This window comes from Hydra vulgaris, chromosome 13 (assembly GCF_038396675.1).
Source record: "Hydra vulgaris chromosome 13, alternate assembly HydraT2T_AEP".
Classification (NCBI taxonomy): Eukaryota; Metazoa; Cnidaria; class Hydrozoa; order Anthoathecata; family Hydridae; genus Hydra; species Hydra vulgaris.
In genome coordinates this window covers 18,913,543-18,936,199 of record NC_088932.1, presented here as the reverse complement: position 1 = coordinate 18,936,199, position 22,657 = coordinate 18,913,543, and the positions used below count along the sequence as shown (strand labels likewise).

At 27.0% G+C, this 22,657-nt stretch overlaps 2 protein-coding genes across 2 annotated transcripts; both read right to left on the bottom strand.

The window, feature by feature from the left end:
* Positions 1 to 153: 153 nt before the first annotated feature.
* Positions 154 to 20,034, bottom strand: LOC100199409 (chondroitin sulfate synthase 1). The gene is made up of 5 exons (XM_065816327.1): positions 19,217 to 20,034; positions 18,449 to 18,671; positions 17,603 to 17,715; positions 10,196 to 11,109; positions 154 to 681 (listed from the first exon to the last, which is right to left on the bottom strand). The coding sequence occupies exons 1-5, from the start codon at positions 19,955 to 19,957 to the stop codon at positions 486 to 488; spliced, it is 2,187 nt and encodes a 728-aa protein (XP_065672399.1). The 5' UTR covers positions 19,958 to 20,034; the 3' UTR covers positions 154 to 485.
* Positions 20,035 to 21,161: 1,127 nt separating this feature from the next.
* On the bottom strand, positions 21,162 to 22,393 carry LOC100203001 (ras-related protein Rab-18). Its single transcript, XM_065814952.1, has one exon. It carries the CDS (start codon positions 22,333 to 22,335, stop codon positions 21,721 to 21,723), a length of 615 nt encoding a protein of 204 aa, XP_065671024.1. The 5' UTR covers positions 22,336 to 22,393; the 3' UTR covers positions 21,162 to 21,720.
* Positions 22,394 to 22,657: the final 264 nt, after the last annotated feature.

Sequence of the window (22,657 nt, the reverse complement as noted above, 5' to 3'; positions counted from 1 at the left end):
ATATTTAGGTCATGTATTTATTATTTTATTAAAATGTGTACATTATTGTATATTATTCAAATATCAATTATCACAAATTTGCTATCAAAATTGTTTGTCAAGATAATACTAACATATTAATTTTTCCATTAATGATTAAAAAATTAAAAAACGTTTTGATTTAAATTTATTTCAAAACAAAAGGAAACTAAATAATTTTACAAATATAAATATTATGTATTGTATAAATAACATATAAATATGACATTTTAAAACCTTTTAAAAGTTAAAAAATATATTTCTCTATGTAACATATTGAATCAAAAAAAAAAAAAAAAAATTTGATTTTTGGATTTTATCCTCATTGATTATAAACCCTTTTTATTGTTGACACAAACCAGCACCACTACATCAGTTTTCAAACACCGCTGAACCAACTGCAATAAACACCGCAGAACCAACCGCAATAAATAGCAATACACAAACAAATTCCACAATTTGGGTACTTAACTCTTCAAGTATCCTTTTTCAGATATAATTTTAAAAAGTTTTGCTTCAGAACCATATGCTGTCGCTTTTGATTTGTAGCACATAGTTAACTGCTTTTCTGAAAGATTATTATCACAAACGATATCATGGTATATGTGAACTAAACCAGGATCAACTGCTCGAAAAACAGTATGTTGTTCGCTGAGCACATACCTAACCAATACAAATTGTAAAATGATTTAATCATATATTTTTTTTAATTTTCACATGTGAGGTTTGGGCAGGTTTCCATAGTGCCATTATTCAATTTAAAAATGACATTAGGAAAGAGGCAATCTTTTACAAACATACATTTTCCTGTCATTAAACTGGTTTACTGATCAGGATTGAGTATTTTAAATGTGGTATATATAAGAAATATATATGTATCAAGCATTCTCAGGAGAGGCATGCAGCCGCACACCTTATATGACTACCAGGCACATAATACTTTGTTTTGACAACTTGCCCATGGCTCCTAGCATATTTTAAGTCTTCTCATTTAAAAAATCCGCTGAATAAACAAATGTAAATTTTAATTTAAAATTAATAATAAACAAACTATAAACTAAAAAGAGAAATAAAAAACTAAAAAAAAATTACAAAACTAAATTAAAAAAATAAAAATTTCAATGAATGATAATAATACATAAAACACCGCTGAGATTTGTTATATTTTTGATAAAATGAATAAAAAATAAATCATAAAAAATAAAAGTATTAATATATGTTTTCATTTAATTTAAAAGAAATTAGAAAAATTTAATCCAAATTTAACTACTTGGAAACTTAATTATTTAAAAATTTGATAACCTCTAATGAAACTTTGATAATCTCTAATATCTACAAAGCAAAAAAAATATTTAAAAAAATTATCCATTAGTAGGATTTAAACCTTCAACCAATGCCAATGTAACAGTTGCACCTCATAAATGACACAATTAATGAACCTATGTGCTACATAAACGTGTCAATAAAGAAACATTATTATTATTAAACTATTAATTGAAACGCTTTTAAATTTAATTAAGTCTGAACTATTAACTGAGATGCATTTAAATTAAAAAATATATTAGTTTTATACTTTTATTTTCACTAGTTTATAGTTTATTTATTTTATCATTCATTAAGTTCATTTCTCTTTTCAGTTTATGGTTTGTTCAATTTCTTATTTTCTCTTTAAATTAATTTGGTTTTCACCTCATTTTACAAAACACCCAAATTATCATTATGTGCAAAAAAAACCGTGGCCAAGTTGTCAAAAAAAAAAAAGTATACATGGTCATATATGACATGCCACCGCATGCATCTCCTGAGAAGGCTTGATGTATCTATATGTATAAAAAAGTAAAATTATGCATTTTTATATATCATATATATATATATATATATATATATATATATATATATATATATATATATATATAAATATATATTTAAACAACTTTAAAAAGTATTCTACACAATAGAGTGCTCAATGTTCTTAACAGAACAGAGCAATTATATTAGTAGTAGAAAATCACTTAACAAAAATTTTTTCCATTTAACACTGCCATATATATATTTCCATTTAACACTGTACATATATATATATATATATATATATATATATATATATATATATATATATATATATATATATATATATATATATATGTACATATTTTCAATTATACATAAATATAAAAAAATATAAATATACAAATATATGCAGGGTGGAATATATTTTTTACCACATTTTCGCAATATTGGGAATATTTATTGTTAACATTTTACAAAATAATGGGAATTTTTATTGAAATTGTCCTAATTCTTCAAAAAAAAAAAAAAAAAAAGTCATTGAATTTTGGGAACTTTAAACCCATTGGGAATTCTGCAGTATATGCAGTGCCATTTGGCTGGCTAATATATTTTTAATTAATATATGGCTACCCATATATTAATTAAAAAGGAAAATTATATATATATATGTGTGTTACACATATTTATATATAAACACATAATGTATATACACATTTTTTTTTTTCATTATTCTTTGTTTTTTTCTTCTGTTGCTGAAAAGCTGTATGCTATAAAGATTGCAAAACTAGCAAGCAATTGCTATATATGCTATAGCAGACCTTTTTTTAAATGAAAAATGCTTGACACAATAGCCTAATGTGAATTTGACATCATAAAATTTTCTTTATTTTTTAAAGATATTAACTTTTTTAAATTAATGCAATAATATTAACTTCTTTTTTATTATTACGGAAATGTTTATTTTTTATTTTTTTATATATTAAATAATTAAATTTAATATTTTAATATATCATTTATTAAAATAAATTTAATATATCATTTATTAAAAAAATAATCGCTGCGATTTAACTTGTGTTATAAAAAAAAAAAAGTTTAACTTATATTTTGTGCACATTTTTGATGCAGTCGTTTATTTAAAATTTGATACTGAGTAATAAAAAAATGTTTAGGAAGGAAAACCAAAAAGCTATTGCAATAGAAATGAGCTAAATCTTTTTTAAGGATTAAATCTTCTTTAAATTATTTTTAAGAATTAAATTCTTAAAGGCTCAAATTAAGCGTATTGTGATTGCGAATTTGCTTTTCACACCTTCGTAATTAGTTTTTTTCTTAAAAAAATATTTTCGCGATTTGTTTTTGTTTTTTCCCTAATTTAGCATTTATTTGGCAATTCTTAAAAGTAATGTTTTTGCCTAAGCTTTTTTATTAGGGTTAACAAAATAAGTAATGCTAAATTTATCTTTTGAATAGAAGCATGTTTGCCCTTGCACTGAGATTTTTATTCAATGTAAAGCACTATATAAAAACTAATAACGTACCACAATCTTGACGTCACAAATAATGAAAACTAATCTTTAATGTTGTTTTATTGTAAAATTATGATATAAATTCAGGTAATACCAGTAACTAAGGAGGGCGTCACCCTGGGCTCGAAAAAAAAGTCTTTTGGGGCACCAAAGAAAACAAGAAGGACCACATAAAAAAAGGTCTTTTTAATATAAGTAGTAGTATTTTTAATTTTCATTGTAGTTAGTTATGTAACTATTTTATTACTTTGGCCATTATCACTTTTTCTACGCCACTGGTTAATAAATTTTAAAATATATTTTTCAATTAATTTAAAAAGGTTTTTTCAATTAACAAAAAAACACTACTTTGCTTTAGATGAGCTTTGTATGTTTATTGGCAATTTTTGCAGGTAGTATTGACCATAGTAGAACAGCAAAATCCACACAACCAATTATCACAGGATTCGCAACACATTCATAATTGTCGTTAAGCTGTAATTTTATCTCCAAAAAAAATGTCACAAGCTTGACATTTTTTAGAACTCAAAGAACCGTCAGTTAATTTTAAAATTATGAACAAGCTTTTTATTCAAATAAAATACCGTGGTGTGTATTCATTTTAAAAAAGTCAAAATTTACTGGTAAATTTACAGGTAAAGTTACCGGTAAATTTTACATTTACTTATCAACATTTCACAATACTACTGCTAATTTTCTCCTTCGCTGTTTATCCGAAGTTAGACTATTTCAAAATTTCACTAATTTAAATAAAAAAAGTAGTTAATTTTCAAAAATTATTAAATTTTTTTTTGTAAATATAATTAATTTGGTGATTCTTAATAATACAAAGGTTAAATATGATCAATTATTTTTATAATTTGCCTATTTTAGATTTTATTAGTTTGCATTTTTTCAAGTTGTTGTTTTGCTAAAGAATTATTTCAGTGGGTTGCAAATAAACATTACTATTTTTTTAAAGATTCATATTTACGAACTAATTACAAATATTATTTGAGAAAAAAAAGATTGTAAAATTTGATTTTTGTATGCTTTTTTTATATTTTTCTTAAATGACCGAAGTTACACGGTGGCCGAACTTATGCAATTTTGTGATAGATTAAAAAATATATTAAATTTGTTTTTATTAAAAAATGTAATGCTAATAAAAACCAGAAAGTTTTTTGCTTCAAAAAATAAAAATTAAAAAATTATTTTTCTACTGCTCAAGGAACTTTTTTCCAAAAAAATAATTTAAGCATATACTTAAACTTAATGAAATAATTTAAGCATATACTTAAACTTAATGAAATATAAATCGATTTATTAAACTAAATTTTTTTTTCACTTATAAAAACTGTTTGAATGAAAAAATTATTTATACTTAAATTTTTAATAGTTTATTAAATTTATTATTCTAAGATTTTTAATAGTAATAGCAATAAATTATAAAAACATGGTATCTAATGTTTATTTTTTGCTTTGACCTTACTCATTTCGCCTACGGATATCCATGCCTATGCATTTTTTTTAAATAAACATTTCTATTTATTTAATTTGTTTTATTTTAAACACATTTTATGATAATAATGTTATAAAAACTTAACTTTGTAAAACAACACAAACAGCATCACAAAGTTGTTTTATATTAACACAAGCTAAACTTTGCAGTTTGTTTTATCATTGTTGTACAGTTTTTTAGAATAACAATTCAATACTCTTTAAAAATAACGTGTTTTATCGTCAAACAAATAACTAAAAGTAATATCATACTAAAAGTAATATCGTAATACCATTAAGTTGCTCATTACCTTAAAACTAAAACTTAAGCTGTAAATTATAACAGTAAACTACACTACTTTAAACTTTAAAGCCAAACGAGAAAAATAAAAGATAATATTTAAATATGAGAGATATTATGTTAAATAAATTACAATTACAAACCAATGTTGAAAAAATACAATTTTATACTAACGCAACCCACTCCCCTTGCTGCAGAGTGGCGCCAGGGATGGAAGGGGTTGAAACTTTTTTTTTCGCGATTTGACTATTTTGCATTAATTCAAGCCCTGGAATATAAATAAAGTTAATATATTGAACAATATTTAAAAATATTTTTAAATAAATTTAACAGTCAAGTTAAACCCAAGCATTAACTTTAATTTTAATCAACTTAAATATACTTTTTAAATTAAAATTAGATATATATTTTTTAAGTCTAAATTAAATTATATATACATATATATATTTTTATTAGAATAAAATTATGTATTTTTATTAAATTAGTCTTAAATTAAATCATATTTTTTATCAGAATTAAATTATATTATTATGATCTTTGCTTCAAGCTAAAAGTATTATTTTCCAAGTAAAAAAATCAATCATTACAATAAAATAAAATAAAAATAAAAATGTTTAATTTCATTTGAATTTTTTTCATTAGTAAATAGCGCTTATATCATAATTGTAACTCAAACTTCTGTAACAAACATTTTTACATAATGGTCATTCAAATGTGATTTTTTAAAAATTAACTACTTCTTTTATCATACCGCTTATAGAATAATTTAAAAGATAAAAAATGATAAAAAGTCGCTTAACCAAAATCCCTTGCTGTTTATGTAAAATCACTTACGGCGTACGTAAATCGCTCTACGCTACACAAAACAATAATATTAAAAAAAGGTACTAGTCATTAAAATAGCAGTGGTATCTGAAAATGAAGAAAATTAATAATTTTTTAGAGTTAAACATTAAAAAAGTTAATTTTTTAACATTAAGTTAAAAATAAGTTTTCAAATAATAAAATAAGTTAAAAATAGGTTTAGGTCGGATGACTGAGCAGGTCACTCCTTAACCTCAACCCCATTGACCTGAAACTACTCCTTTGCCTTGCAACTATAGTGTTTCAGATTGTTGTCTTGCTGGAAGACCCATTTTAGCGTAATTTTTCAACCAATTTTTTATGGGTCAATTCAGATGTTTGTTTGCGAACTGCAAACCTTTGGCAGTATGTTTTTTTGTCAAGAAAGAAACCTTTCATGGCTAAAAAAAGGAACCTTTCAAGCCTAACTTTTGAGATGAAATACGAGATTTCATGGCCTGAGAATAGAGGGCTTTGGAATTAGACAAAACCTTTTTACAATGGTTTCTAGCAATAGTAAACAGACATCTGCTTTCTGGAGAATTGTTTTGCTGATAGATATGGAAGTAATGGTTTCGATTGGAAATTGCATCAGCATAATGTGAGGAAAACCATGGAGAAGAGTGAGGCATGACTTGGAATTGTCGAGAGGGAATAAAAGATTCCATGCCAGCCTGAATCCAAGAAGTTGAGTAAGATGCACATTTGTCAGCAGGGAGACGAAAGATTTCTACCCAAGGGCCATCATGAAGAAAATCGCAGAAAGAGTCCCAGTCAGCTTTAATGTAGTTGTAAGAGGTACAATGATAGGGAGATTCTGATGATGAAGAAGAATGAGATGAAGAATGTGGAGAAACTAGGCACTGACTAGGATCAGAAACAAGGCATAAGTTGAGTAGAGAAGGTAAATGATTTAAATTGTTTGGAAAGCAAGTTGGAAAGTTGAAAACTTGAGTTAGAGATTGAGAAAGGCAAAATTTGTGGGCCTTAATGCCTGCAGAGTCACTAACACCAGAACTAAGCCATTTAGTGTGATGAGCATTAAAGTTACCAACAACAACCATATTAGCTGAAGGATAAAGAGAAAGGGTTGATCAATTTGATCAGAAATAACACCAAAAAGAGTGCAGTCTTGAGATGAAGGAGAGCGATAAAGAACAAAGAGACAGGTGATAGAGTGAAGTGGTGCTAAACAAAAGTACATAAAAAATAGTCTGTAGATTAAAACTTAGTTTTCTGACAAATGGGTGAATTCTTACAAATGTAAATGCCAAGGTTAAGCATGTGACTATTGGAGTCTTTACAAATTAAAGGAAGATAACCATCAACACTATGATTACAAGATAAAACAGCTGAACTCAAATTAGTCTCACAAAGAGCAAGTAGGTCTGGTGAGCTTTGTAAAAGATAAGACTCAAAAGAAGAAAAGTTACTTCAAAGACCATGAATATTAGTGAATTATAGATTTAAAGAACTTGGCGATGACAATGGTTTTCTCAATAAAAATACTCATCTTGGGCAGATGTTAACTGCATTCAGCTACTGTCTAGTAGAAGGTCTTCTAGGTAAAGACTTAAGAGGTAAACAGATTCTATCTGTTGATCAACTTTGTACCCCTTCTTCATCTATTAGCAGGCGTAGATGTATTTATAATACATTGTTTCTAGTTTAGGATGTCCAATACTGGATCTTATTGACTCTTTGCATGGGTTTTAATTGTGTCTCTGTTTTTATGACTAGGCAACTCATTCAATTATATCCTAATGAGGATACAGCTCTAAAACTCAGTTTTATGGTTCTCAGAATGGCTGGTGGTCAGGTTTCCCGAACTCTGTGGTAGCTGTCAGAGAGGTTAATTCCATCATCAGCTGTAAAATATCAGAGTATTAACATGTCCCTGCTTGTACTTTTTGTGTGCATTGTGGAAGCCACATTTGGAGCCTTTTGTTATGGCTTAGGGTTTATTAAAATTAATGAGGCAATTGCTTGGACTATTAGATAGTGTACTGAGTACTATCTGTGCTTTGAGTCAAATTCTTTAACAATTTAAAAATGACTAAAGTATCAAAAACTATAAAACACAAGAAGACCTTCTGCTAGACAGTAGCTGGATGCAGCAAACATCTGGCCAAGATGAGTATTTTTATCGAGACATTATCTCTAGCCTTACTCAATCAAGGCCTTAAGGCAGGGGATTTTTAAGTTAGAGTTTGTTTCTTCTACCATTTTTTCTAAAAAAGCAAACCCTACAAGGCAGCAAGTATGGGGCAGGTAGTACTGGGTTATTAGGACTGGGTTACGCAAGGGCATGGGACAGGTTGTACCGGGTTACATGATAAAAGTATCAAGGTATATATAATATGTGTATATATATATATATATATATATATATATATATATATATATATATATATATATATAAATATAAAAACAGGCCTTGTTAAGAAGCGTTACGCAGCTCGCATTTTGCTTGCAAAAAGGTGATTTGCCTACGAGTTCAACAGTTTTGCGCTACGCAAAAACTTATATCTTTTAGAATATTTAAATTATCTTTTGATTGTCGTTAGCGTGACGCAACGTAACGTTTATTCTGAAGAAATAAAGTCATAAGTAAAAGCATTTAACCGCAATTGTAAACTAATAGATTTTTTGTTAAAGAAACAGTTTGTTTCATAATTTTTTTTGTTGTTGTTAAAAATTAGTTAAAAAAAATAAAGTGTTTTAAGTTTTATCTTAAGGAATAAATAAGGAATAAATTCCTTTTAAATATAAAAATTATTTTTAGTCATAATAGTTTAAAAAATGCACAATTTATTTTGATGTAAATATTTTATTAATAAGATATTTTGTTTATTGTTAATTCAATAACATAAAGTTTTAAAGACGTTCTTTCAATTTATGAAAATAAATTATGATCACGAATATGTTATCGATAACTGATAAATAACAAAAAAAAAATTCTTTATCGTTTAAAAACATTATTAAAAAGAGTTCACAAATTAAATAAGAAAAAATTTATTAACAGTTAATAAAATAACCAAAAACCAACTGTAAAATCATAAGAAAAAATAACAAACATTATTTTAAGTTTCATGAAAAAAATATTTTTTTTCAAAATAAAATTTAGTTCATATTTGAAACAAAAAATAAAAATGATTTTTTAAATAAGAACTTAGATTTTATTTGTAACTTTTGTTATAGTGAGAAAAAAAAAAACTGTTTGTATGATTTTTAACGCGTTAATAAAATAACTTTAATTACAATGCGGTACTTGAAAAGACGCTAGTGACGCAATATAACTTCTAACGATGCAAAATATATTTGCTGAGTTGAGTTACTTAAAAATGCGTTACGCGTTTTCGCTACGCAGCGAAATCTCATAACAAGGCCTGTATAAATGAAACACACATATATATGAAATGTTATATATATATATGTATATTATTTATGTATGTTACGCTAAATTTACAAACTTGTCGAACTTGTGAAACCAGCAAAATATTGCCTTTTTCATGAATTTGGCACTGTTGTTGCCAAACTCACGGAAATATTATAGTAATAATAGTAATTTTATTAATATTGCACAGATTATTTATTAATATATAGTACATACTTATAGCCTGCTAAAGGGAAAGGAGTGCACTACATTGACTGAGGGTTTGGTTTAGGGCAGCAATCTTTTCTTTCATTATTCTTTATTTTTCCTTATTTTCTGATTTTTTTTATTTTTCTTTCACAAAGCTGCTGCTACAGCACTCCTTTGCGGCAGCAGGCTATAAGATGTTTATGTATGTACTATGTATATATTATTATAATAATTTTCGCATTATAATAATATTTTGCGAATTCAGCAACAATTTATATAGATTTTATACAATTTATAAACCTATTGTAGATTATATTAAAACAAAAATAGATTTACCATACTATTAGTACCATTTATAAAACCAAAGATATAATTATACTGCATGTTTTATTCTATTTTTATACTATTACCATGAAAATAATTTTTATTATGAAAATAATTTATTACAATATTTATTATTTCTTCAACAGATAAAAAGTTATAAAAACAATCAAAAATCAGAAAATAAAATGGTTTCAGGTAAATGAAAAAACCTAAAATATGGTAAAAAAAATATTTTTTTAAATTCTAGAATGAAATCATCAACTTATGGAGAAAATTCCTTTTTTAAATTGAAAATAAAAAATTAGGTTTTCAAACAATAATACCAACCTGTCGTATAAATCCACATCTTCCATTCCCCATCCTTGAATAGTAGTATCCAGGCCTCCAATCAGATCAAAGTCTGACCTATACTGGCAAGTAATACCAAATCCAAACTTTCTCCAAAAACCTTCATCTACTGAATACGAAAATGAGCTATTTGGTTTTTGTTCATTTCCATATGTAATATTCGGAGAAAACTGGCTGAAAACAATTGGATAATAGACTTGTTTTCCTATTATAGAATTCATTCTACAGCGTCTTATAAAGTCTTCATTAAACTCAAGATCCACATCACAGAAAAATAGCAATGAGTTTTTTTCAAGTTGAGCAGCACCCATGGTTAATGCTAAGCCTCTTGAAAATACGCCTTCCATTTCGAGCCAGCGAAAGCTATAAAGCGGATATTTCTTTTTAAAATCAGAAATCAAAGTTACATGTTTTGTGGAAGGTGTTCCACTGTTAAAATAAACTATGGTTAGGGTACTTTCAATATTTTTTTTCAAACAAACATTTTCAAATATTTTCATAAAATAAACAAATGTAGAAAAACGACCAGATAGGGGCAAAATAAAATTGACAGCATCATTTTTGTTTTTTTCACTGGGTTCTATAGAATAGATTGTATTTCCAAATGGCTGTTGTAAATATGCATGATGACGAACATGAACTGTCATTCTTCTTCGATTTCGCCCAATATGACGATGATATTTCATAAGAAGATCTAACATATACTGGACACCATACTTTGGATGGTAACGACGATAGCCATGGTTTAGTCTTTTAAACTCTAATGTTCTATGCAATACTTTGCGAGCCTCTTTATTAATAATTGCCATTGTTTGACCCAGAACAATATTCATTCCATCTTTCAAAGGACTGATCATACCAATTTCAGGAGAGTTCGTTTCGTAAGAGTAAACCTAAAACAAAACCTAAATTTTAAACTGTTATAAGTTTTTATTACTCCCTTTATAACAAAAAAGGTGTATGTGCGTATATATATATATATATATATATATATATATATATATATATATATATATATATATATATATATATATAATATATATATATATATATATATATATATATATATATATATATATATATATATATATATATATATATATATATATTATATATTACTCATCAGACAGAAGCAGACTGTATTGTTTGTACAAAATATATGACAAACAGATTTGATTAAAACATATTATGTGAAATTTCGTAGCGCTGTATAGTGTATATATTACACTATAATACGGAATCATTAGTTTTGAAGGAACTGTTAAAAACGATCATGAATAGACCTGACTCAGGAAAGATATTGACATCTGGTTATTAGGAAAACCATTAACTGAATTACTAACAACAAGATTTCCTTCGAAGAGAAATGTGCTGCGTTTCTTTTTCTTTTTGAAGGACGGGCCGATGAAACAAACCAAACATGTCAGTTGTAATGGTGCTATAGCTGAAAAAGTTGTAGTGGAAATTCAAAATCAATGGGATAAAGCTAGAATTGCAATACAACGCAAAGACAAAGTTAAAGCTAAAATGTTGGGTCTCTATAATATTTATAGAACACTCCAGAAGAAAAAAGGATGTCAATCAAATGAAGCAAAGGAAAAACTGTTTATTGAAGATATGAAAAAACACTTTTATATTGTTCACCAAGATGCTCGAAACAAAATAGAAACGGACCGGCTTCGTGATAATTAGCAAAAAAAAGATGTTGAATTTCTTACAGCAGTTAAATCTCAAGAAAGAGTTATTTTGGGATCAGAAGACAAAAAGTACAAATGAAAAGTTTCTCAAAAAATACAGAGAACGAGAATTAAACTGGCAAGAAAAATGGCTGAAGAACTGAGAAGTCAAAATAATCTAGCAGCAACAATGAGTACCAATCCTGAAACGACAAGTGTTGACTCCCCGAGTCAGACATGGAATCAGAAGAGAATATTAGTGTTACATGTAGTTCAGACGAATGTGAAGATGAAGATTTTTAATGTCAGGAAGCTGATACTGTAACAAAGAAAACCAAACATGACAGAGAAGACAAAATTACACTGGATCTTCCAAGAATTCTTTCAAAAGTGACAAAATTTCAACAATGGCGGACCGCTTGAATTTATCAGCTGGTAAAAGAATGGCCTTCATGGCGGCTATACTCGCAGAAGGTGGAGCTGATTTGAAGTGTGTGACTTTATCGAAAACAAGCAGTAGGACGGCTGTTAAAAAGCTTCGAATAGAGAATGCCAATGAGATTAATACTACATCTGTTTCCCCGAAGTGCGTAACATTACATTGGGATGAGAAAATTGTTCCTGAGGATGCTGAACGGCTAGGTGTTCTTGTGGCTGGGATGCCAAACTATAAAGAAGGTAAACTTCTTGGGGTTCCAGTTATCTCGGATGGAACTGATGCTACAATGGCTAATAGTAGCTATTCTCTTGTAGTCAAATGGAAAGTAGAACAGTCCATTGTTGGTCTAGTTTTCGATACTACTGCATCAAATTCAGGATGGAAAAATGGTGCGTGTGTACAGTTGGAATTGATGCTAAACAAGAAAGTATTATATTTTGCTAGTTGTCATCATGTGATGGAGAGAATTTTGTGTTCCGCATGGCAACAGACTTTTGGTCCAACATCCAGTCCAGACACCCCTGAATTCATGGAATTTAAAAAATCTTGGGATACAATAAAACAACAATCGAATTTTGAATATTACTGATCGACGTCTCACACAACAGAAGGAAAATGTTGTTAATTTCTTGCAACAAATCTTGGCCTCAGAAGATAACAGCATGCCTCGTGATGACTACAGAGAATGTACAGAACTTGTGCTCATACTTCTAGGAGAAACGCTTTCTTGTAGAGTGCAGTGGCTCAAGCTGGATGGCAACTGTTATATACAGTGCTAAAATGTATGCTTTTGGTGATCAGCTGAATTATGATCCTGAAAAAATGGAAAAGTTGTGTTGCATTTGCACATTCAATGCCCTATTTTATGTGAAAGCTATTTTATGTGGTTAGCCGCCCCTTCTGCAGCCGATGCACCATCAAATGATTTTCAGTTATGGCATGATCTACATATGTTCAAGAAAATTGACCCCGACATAGCTGGAGCAACAATTTCAGCATTGAACAGCCATATGTGGTATCTGGCAGAAGAAATGGTCACATTTTCGCTCTTTTCAAATTTGGTGTCAGATTCGGAAAAAAAACAAATTGCCAGATAACTTATCAAAGCAAAAAAAGACAAACCACTAGATAAAGGTGTTCCTATCTTCCCACAGCTAGTATCCTCCACAAAATTAGTACATCTGATTGGCAAGAAATCCTGGCTCCTGTTCAATTTACTTGGAATTGAAACAGCCTGGTTGCACTTGCTTTCAAAGCAGTGGGAAACCGACAATAATTTTCAAGAAGCAGCAATGTTTATACGCCATGCAAAAGTTGTCAATGATTTAGCCGAGAGGGCAATGAAGCTCATCACAGACTTTGCAAATACTTTAACAAGAGACGAAGCACAAAAACAATATATGTTACAAGTGGTGGAACAACACCGGCGCAATGTACCAGATTTCAGAAAAAAAAAACTGAAAAATCTATGAAAAAACACACATAATTGTTTTTCCGAATACAGCTGGATCAGTATATTTCTTAGGCCTAACATTATCATATCATGGTAGCTAGGCTAGATCATTGTTTAGACCTAAATTTTGATTAGTTAAATTCAACTTTTAATAACTCTAGTTCACTTCGAACAACTTATGTTACTTTTTCAATGTTAAACAATGTGACAAACATTTTTGTCATGGTGGCAAAGCTTAGAGCTATTTTAAAATCTTGAAGTATGATTTTTTTCACTTTAAATACTGAAAGGAATGGGAAAACACCTGGGGAGCAAAGTAACTTTGAGAAAAGATGATATGCTTCAAAACTGCATTATCTACTAATTTTAAAAATATAATATTTTCAGTAACATCTAAAAATAGAGTAGTGTGGGGTTCTGATTTGGGGGTCTATCTGAGTCTTTCTTTAACTTAACTTTCAATTTTGAGAACAAAATTTTTTATTTAATTTTTAAAATCATAATTGAACATCATTTTTAGTGAATTTCAAAGAAAAAAGCTTATTGTTGAAAAAGTTGTTCGAATAAAATTGCTTTGAATCATAATTAATAGCTCATTTTAATCCATTTAGTGATGTAATGTAATGAAGTATTTAGTGATGTAATGTGAGATTTTCTGTGATGTAATGAAGTGATGTAATGTGAGGTTTATATCTCATTTTTATTATTTTTATATGAAATACAAAAACTTGTCATTGAATATAAATCCTATTTAAACTGTTTGGTAAAAAGTTTAAATACAATAGTACTTTTAATGAGTGGTTTAAATTTTAATTCTTTAGCTACTTTTGACAAAGAAAATAGTTTTTTATGACAGCCATTTCCAAAAGAATGTAAAGCTTTTATGTAAATCAATTATTATTATCACAGCTTTCATTAACTCTTGTGTATTATATATTTCAAACTTCCTAGTACTTGGAAGTAGTGCTACTTACAAAACATCCTAGTACAACTTATAAAACTTCTAAGTATAATAAAACTTTGTTGAATTATAAATTTTAAGGGTTATTTCAATTGAAAACAGATCAAAAGTTCTAGGGTTATATATTGAAATTGAAACAATTTAACTAATGTTATCTATTCACTTTTTGATAAAATTCTTATATTTATATGAAAGAAGTTAACCCTCTATGTTTCAAAGCAGCAATAGTAAAAAAAATGTTATTACATTTTTAATGACAATCTAAATGAATCCTTAGAAGCGTAGTTATAGTTCCTATGTTATCATATATATTTTACATTTAATATCATTTTAATTTTAAAAGTAATTATATAAATAAAAAATTCTTAACGGAACAATACATATTGAAACATAGGAGCACATTACTCCTCATAATTATGTTGTAAATTACAAAATACAAGCATTTCCATTCCAGTGAGTCAAAAAAAAAATTAAAAAACAAATATTTTTTCCAATTTGGAAAATGGAATTCAAATAAGATACATGATATTTTGATTATCCAAAAGAAAAATTATAGGAGACAAATTTTTCTTCATGTTTTAATTATTCCTACTTCGCAATAAATAAAAAATTTTTTCAAGGCAAAAAAAAAAATTCTTATTACATGTTACATAAAACTTGTTGTATTTATAAACTATAAATAAAAATATATTTATAAACTAACTATTCATCCATATTTTTAATTCTTCTAAAATCAGATTTCAGTGAAAATTACACAATAATGGAACAAAGTGAAATTCAATCTGCTTACTGGGTTCATCAGCAACTAACAGTATTAACTGCTACAATTTGGAGTAATACATATTTCTATGCCATTGTATCCGATCGTTTGCATTATGATAAATATGCCATCTTGTTCATTATCAAACAATTATTAAGTCGTTATCAAAATATTTGTAAATTACACAGATGGTCCTTCATCACAAATAAAAAATTCATGTCATAACAGTCATAATTATTTTTTACAAATTGTCATCTGCTCTTGTTGAGATTTGTTGGTCATTTTTCGCAACGACACACAGAAAGGGGGCAGTTGATGACAAAGGTGGAGAAATAAAAAGAATGGCTTGGACAACAGTAAATGGCTAACAATAATGGCTGGAAAACAATATTGTTGCAGTTTGGAAGGTTTTGTGAGCATTGTAAGTAAAAAAAAATACCAAAATTAATGTTAGTCATATTTAGAGAAAAAACCTAAAAATGAAAGTTGTAGATATGAAACTTTTGGTTATTAAATGTTTATTTTTTAGATCATCTTTATTACAAATGAGTGTATTACTGCAAAGCAAAGTGAGATCAATAGACGCTTCTCAAAGATAAATTTAATGTCAAGGGTATTCGCCACCACCACTCTTTTCTTTTTAATATTGATAGTGCTTTTATGGCAATTTGTAACCAATCAGAAACAGTAAAAATTGTTAAGAAACCATCATCTTCATTATTGGTAAATCCGGTATCATCTCCATCTGAAAGGTACAAATTTAATACTATTTCCCCAGGTATATTTGTCTTTGTAGAATTGTGTTCTGCTGATAGAGCAAAGACATACCATGCTGAAGTATTAGAAATTGTAGATAATATGGCACAGATTAAATTTCAAAAATAACAAAATAAAATCATTTTTATATACTCATCTGTAGACGACTTCTCCTGACATGACTTATGTGAGTTAAAACCGTTAGTACCTCAACCACACTGATAACCGTGGACACATTATTATTGAGCAAGTTTTACAACTAAACTTATTGTTAAAAATTTGATATAATTTTTTTATCTTATATATAATATATTAACTATATAATACATTATTTATCTTTAATATAATACATTAAAATATTGTATTAAAGATAATTAGTATTGAAATATATATTATTTATGATAGTCATAACTGATTTATTTCTAAAAAAACAATCCAAAAATGACAAATGTTTGCATGTTTTGTTTGTTTGTTTTTTTTTGTCCATGTGTGATTTTGGTTTAAAATACTATAATTTACTTATATAAACTTATATAAATTTTATTTATATAAAATTATCTTAAAATACAGAACACTCGTCACTGATACATTTTCAGAGATTCATTTTCATAAAGGTTCATTTATTTAATTTTTTTTTTTGTTGTTGCTTTTTTCTGCTCCATGTGTCACTCCATTAAAAATTGATTTATTCTATAATGAAGCGACCCATAGCTACCATACTTTGTATAAGAAACATATACACAGATGTCATTTAAATAAAAGTTAGAGATTACAAAGTGCATTATTTTCAAAATAATTAATGCAACAGATGCAATCTTCTGTGCGTGATTTTTTGGAAATGTCCATATGCATCTTATACAATACAAAATATGCATCTTTTGTTCTTTTCTCCGGAACCTAATTTTTTCTTTTAAATAAAGTATTTTTTATGGCAGCAATTTTTGATACCTCTGTTAAAGTTTAAGATTATTGATAGAAAATTCTGTTTATATTGTATGTGTTCCCAACTTTGAATCAAAAAATATACTTAAAAACTTCCCATGTAAGCTAATATGGCAAATTTAGAAAGCTGTTTTACTAAGAACATACAAATAAAAAAATCCCATTTTTAAAAAATTAATAAGTATTAATAAGAATTACATTACTCTACTTGACCTTATAGATCCACATTGCCCCATCCTACCCTACTTCAAAGTAAACCCAAATTCTTCTTAAAGTATACTTTAAAGTTTAATATTTACACATGAAATGTAATAACTTAAAATAATAATAAATTCTAAAATAATTTCAAATTGTAATAAAGTAAAATAACAACTATAATAAATATGTAATTAAAAAAACCTTTCTAGGTGTAAACATTTCCCAAACAGGAGTCTCATTGTTCATCATTTGATCGTGGAAATTTTTCACATCACTTAAGGAAATAACTTCTTCTTCATCTAGCTTTTCTAATCCTAGATGCAAAAAATGTTTAAAACAAAACTTTTTAACTAATTTGATAACAATATATATTATTAATATACATATAAACTTTAATTTACTCTATTTACCCATAATACCTATTGGATTTGTAAATTTTTAGAAAGTCTTATGATGACCTAATGATCTTTGGTTCAGTATGGGAAAATTGGTAAAAAAAAAACAACTAATATACAATTATTTATTGTTCTAACATTTTAAATTGACAACTATATCAAATTTGTTACACATTTGAAATTTATCTCAAATATCTTAGCCCCATATTTATCTCAAATATCTTAGCCCCATATCTTCTAGTGTGTATTTTTATTATTATTGCTATTATTATACACAGTTGAAGTTTGTGGCGGTGCAAAGATAGCCGGAGCAACCTTTTTGATTGTCTTGAGTCAAATACTTCTTTATTTACAAATATTTTTTTTCAGTTTTTCTTTTTTTTTGAATTGAAAATACTCTTCAAATAAAAAATATATATTTTATTAATATTATTGAATATAATAATATATATGCAGCTGTGGTGTAGTAATAGAGTGGTTATTTGGTAAGTACCAAACTTGATTCCCACTTATGCTTCTTGTAGTACTACCACCTTCAACATTGGGGAAGTAATAACAGTTAAATAACAAGAATAGCAATATCAACTCTAAATAAAAACAATAAACTTATATTAAAATTATAAATTAATTATGGTTAATGGAGCTAAGAAACCTTTTTCAAGAATTGTGTCAAGAGAAACAAGCCGTCTTTGAAATTGAATGGTATCATATGTACGTTCACGTATTTTTAACTCCATAAAATGCAAATGTAGTCTATGCATATATGGAGATTGTTTGATAGGATGAAGAGTTACAGCATCACGAACAGCTTTTGTATCTAAGTTCTGAGTAAATGCAAGTTCACCAGATCGATTATGGTAGAACAAAGATTGCATCTACAATAAAAATATATAAATTTTTTTAAAGTAATATTTATATAAATTAAATATAATACAAATATTTTAAAAATACAAACAATTTACAACCTGAAATTTTCAATTTTAAAAATTCTTTCACATTTTAACTACTGATTTTTTCACAATGTTTGAAACTGTTTTCACGTTTTGGTTTCTACACAATTTGCTTTTTAAATATTCAAGGTAATATTCTTAAAGTAAATACACAAGAAAGTTGGAATTTCAAGTTTACCCCAAGTTGCATAACATACTTTTAAGTTACATAACATAATTTTATTTTAAGCGACACAAATTGTACCCCTTATACCTTACTTATATCCTCAATAATATAAACTTACTAATAACTACACACTTAAGCAACTGTTTGACTTAATTGATTTCGCTTATTGTTTACTTTTAAGAGTTGAATAGGTAAATAACTGTGAGCCAAAGCAAATAGGTTGATATTGTGAAATTTGAAATACCACAATATTAAAATTGCCTTACTTAAATCTTAGTTTAAATTGATTTAAATAATTTTTTACCTCAAATGCCCATGTACATGAAACCCCAACAAAATTTTTAATGCATCTTCCTACTTCCACATCTTCATGTGTTGTTACTAAATGACTTAAGCAGAATTCAAAATGTGGAGTAACTTTTGACAGAGCACTAGCACTCACAACAACACTAGGACCCCCCATACAATAGTTATTTCCAGCTCCTAAACCTAAAGTTTCTTTTTCTACTTTAGTTCCGGTTCCTGCTTGGCCAATATAAAGGTCATCGCTGCTATTAAGAGTACGCAAAAAACTTTGCAACTTGTCAATACGTATGTAAACATCGTCATCTCCACGAACAAACCATTCATATTCATCAATGTAATTGTCATGCATGTATTTTAACATCATCATTGATTTCCTTTGTGGTGGATAAGAATCATCAACACCATCTAGAGAAATTACAGGTAAATCAGTACGCTTTGTCTGGCTGCTTGCAAAAAACATGAGCTTTCCATAACCTTTCAAATCTGATCCCCAAGTTTCATAGACAGCTTTTGCTCGACTATCAAGGTATTTTTCAGCAGTCATAACTCCTATAAAAATAAACTTTTTTTTTTTTAAACCTTTTTCTGCATAACTGTTTGATTCACTGCCTTGTAAACTTTGTATGCTTTGTTTTTCTGTACATTGTTTATTTGAATGATAAAAAATCAGTTGTGTAAGAATAATTCCGATTAAAAGTCCCATTAACAGCATTAGCAGACTCCGAAGGTTGCGAGTCATTTTTTTTACTTATTATCTTCCATAGTGTTTAGTTTATTTTGCCCCGAGCTTTCTGAGAAAATTTATATCTAAATAAAAAATAATATTAACTTAAAATAATGAACATTATCAATATAAATGACTTATATTTTATATTATATTATTATAGGTCAATATATTATATTAGCATTATTTACCATTAGGGTGGTTCAAAAAACAACTTTTTTTAAAATAGTCTGCTGCACTTAACTAAATGTGTTCTATATAATACAAAAACACTAGGTTTAAAATTTTTTTGAATAAAAAATGTTTTTAGGAGTGCCTCAAAACCTATAAAAATTTGAAAGGTCCCTTTTTTTGAAATTTTGAAAAAAAAAGTTTTTCTAAAGTATGTCAACCTGGTACTCAAAAACGCGAATTATATAGAAATTTCAAAAATTATAATCAATTTACATAAAAAACAAGTTTAAATAAATTATTTTAAAAAAACTTAAAAATTTTGCCTTTTTATATTTACATCTTAAAAACAATAGCTTTTAGGTAATTATATCTGAAAAATATTTTTATGTAAATTGATTATTATTTTTGAAGTTTTAATATAATTTTGCTTCTTTTGAGTACCAGGTTGACATACTTTAGAAAAACTTTTTTTTTCAAAATTTCAAAAAAAAGGGACCTGTTAAATTTTTAAGGATTTTGAGGCACCCCTAAAAATATTTTTTATTCAAAAAAATTTTAAACCTAGTGTTTTTGTATTATATAGAGATTTAGTTATAAACAGATTTAGTTAAGTGCAGCAGACTATTCTAAAAAAAGTTGTTTTTTGAACCACTATCCATAATATCCATATAATATATAAAAACCAGTATATGCAACAATGATATAATGAGTAACACTATTATAAATACTGATTTATTAATAAAGTTATGAACACCTATTACAAATAGGATATATATATATAAACATATATATATATATATATATATATATATATATATATATATATATATATATATATATATATATATATATATATATATATATATACATATAACATTTTTGGAGCTCTAAGACAGCAAAGGCCAGGGGTAAAAGATTGATTTTGTTGCTTTTAAAATTAAGGTGTTATTTGGGAATTTGCATCCCTGCTGTCATTAACTTAGTGTTATGTATTTAACATTTGAATAACACCTACAAATTATTTTTTACATTAAGACTTGCTAAGTAATCTAAAAAGTTACATTTACATGATAATTACAATTCATATTATATATACAATATGGCAAATTGCATAGTCTCATAAGATAAGCTCAAAATAATAAAATAAATTAAATTTCACAATAAAGAGAGTTACTGTATCAAGAGTTATTTAAGGATAAATTGTATAATAAGAAAAAGTTCATAAAAAAAAACATTAATGAAAACGATAAGATAATAAATGCATTATTTCATAATTTAAACACTGAACAAGAACTTATATACTTATCAGACTCTAAACAATAACAAAAAAATCTAATCTGAAAAATTAGGTTTTATAACTTTTCTTGTTATTTAAAAGTAAATTTCAAAAATAAAAATTTTAAAATATAATTAAATAAAGTATTTCCATTAGATAATTTAAATATTGCAATACAAAATATTGTATGTCAAAAAGTATAACAAATTACTATTTTATAAACAAAAATGTTCACAATGTTTTTTATTTTAAGAGTAGACTTTTTATGCATTTTTTAACAAAACCAATTTTTTTTTAAAAAAAACAAACAAACAAAAAAAAAGTTAATTTAAATTATTGAACAACTTCCATAACAGCTACTTGCATTACCAGCAGGAGCAATAGAAAGTCCAATGGTACTTTTACTCTCTTTTTCCCAGAGTCCCGGTGTTTGCAATATTTTCTCAACAAGCTCTTCAAATGCACACTCTACACCGTCTTTAGTTTTTGCACTGGCTTCAATAAAAAGCATAGAGTGACGTCTAGCAAACTGTAAACCTTCCTGTCGTGTAACTTGACGCCCTGGTTTATCAATTTTGTTTCCAACAAGCATTTTAACAATATCTTGTTTAGTAGCATATGTCTCACATTCATTTAGCCAATCGTTAAGTTTATCAAAAGTTTGTCTAACAGATACATCATAAACTAAAATCACACCTTGTGCACCACGATAATAGCTTGGTGTTAATGTGCGAAACCGTTCTTGACCAGCAGTATCCCATAAAGCCAGTTTCATGCGATTTCCATCAACTTCAACAGTTTTAACTTTGAAATCTACACCGATTGTAGCTCCAATATCTTGGTCGAATGTATCATCAGTAAATCGAATTAGTAAAGATGACTTTCCAACGCCACTTTCCCCAATTATTAAAATTTTTAATGTGGTTAATATATCAGTATCCATATATTTGTTCAAAAATTATTCAAATAAAATCTAAAATTTTTTATAAAGTTAATATAATATCTAAAATGAAATTTTAAAATTTTTCAATTTCAAAAGAACAATACAAAATAAAGATTTATTTAAATTTTTACTAAAGAAGCATTATTTAAAAACTTTCTTGATTCATCTTAAATGTAAAGCAATTTAAAATTATTTTAAAAGTTCACAATTCTTTTATGCTTTAGATATTACTTTGTCATTTTAAAAATTAATTTTATGCATTAAAGTAAATTACAAATAACATTGACAGCATAAAAAAATATCTGTTATTAAAACAAGCACT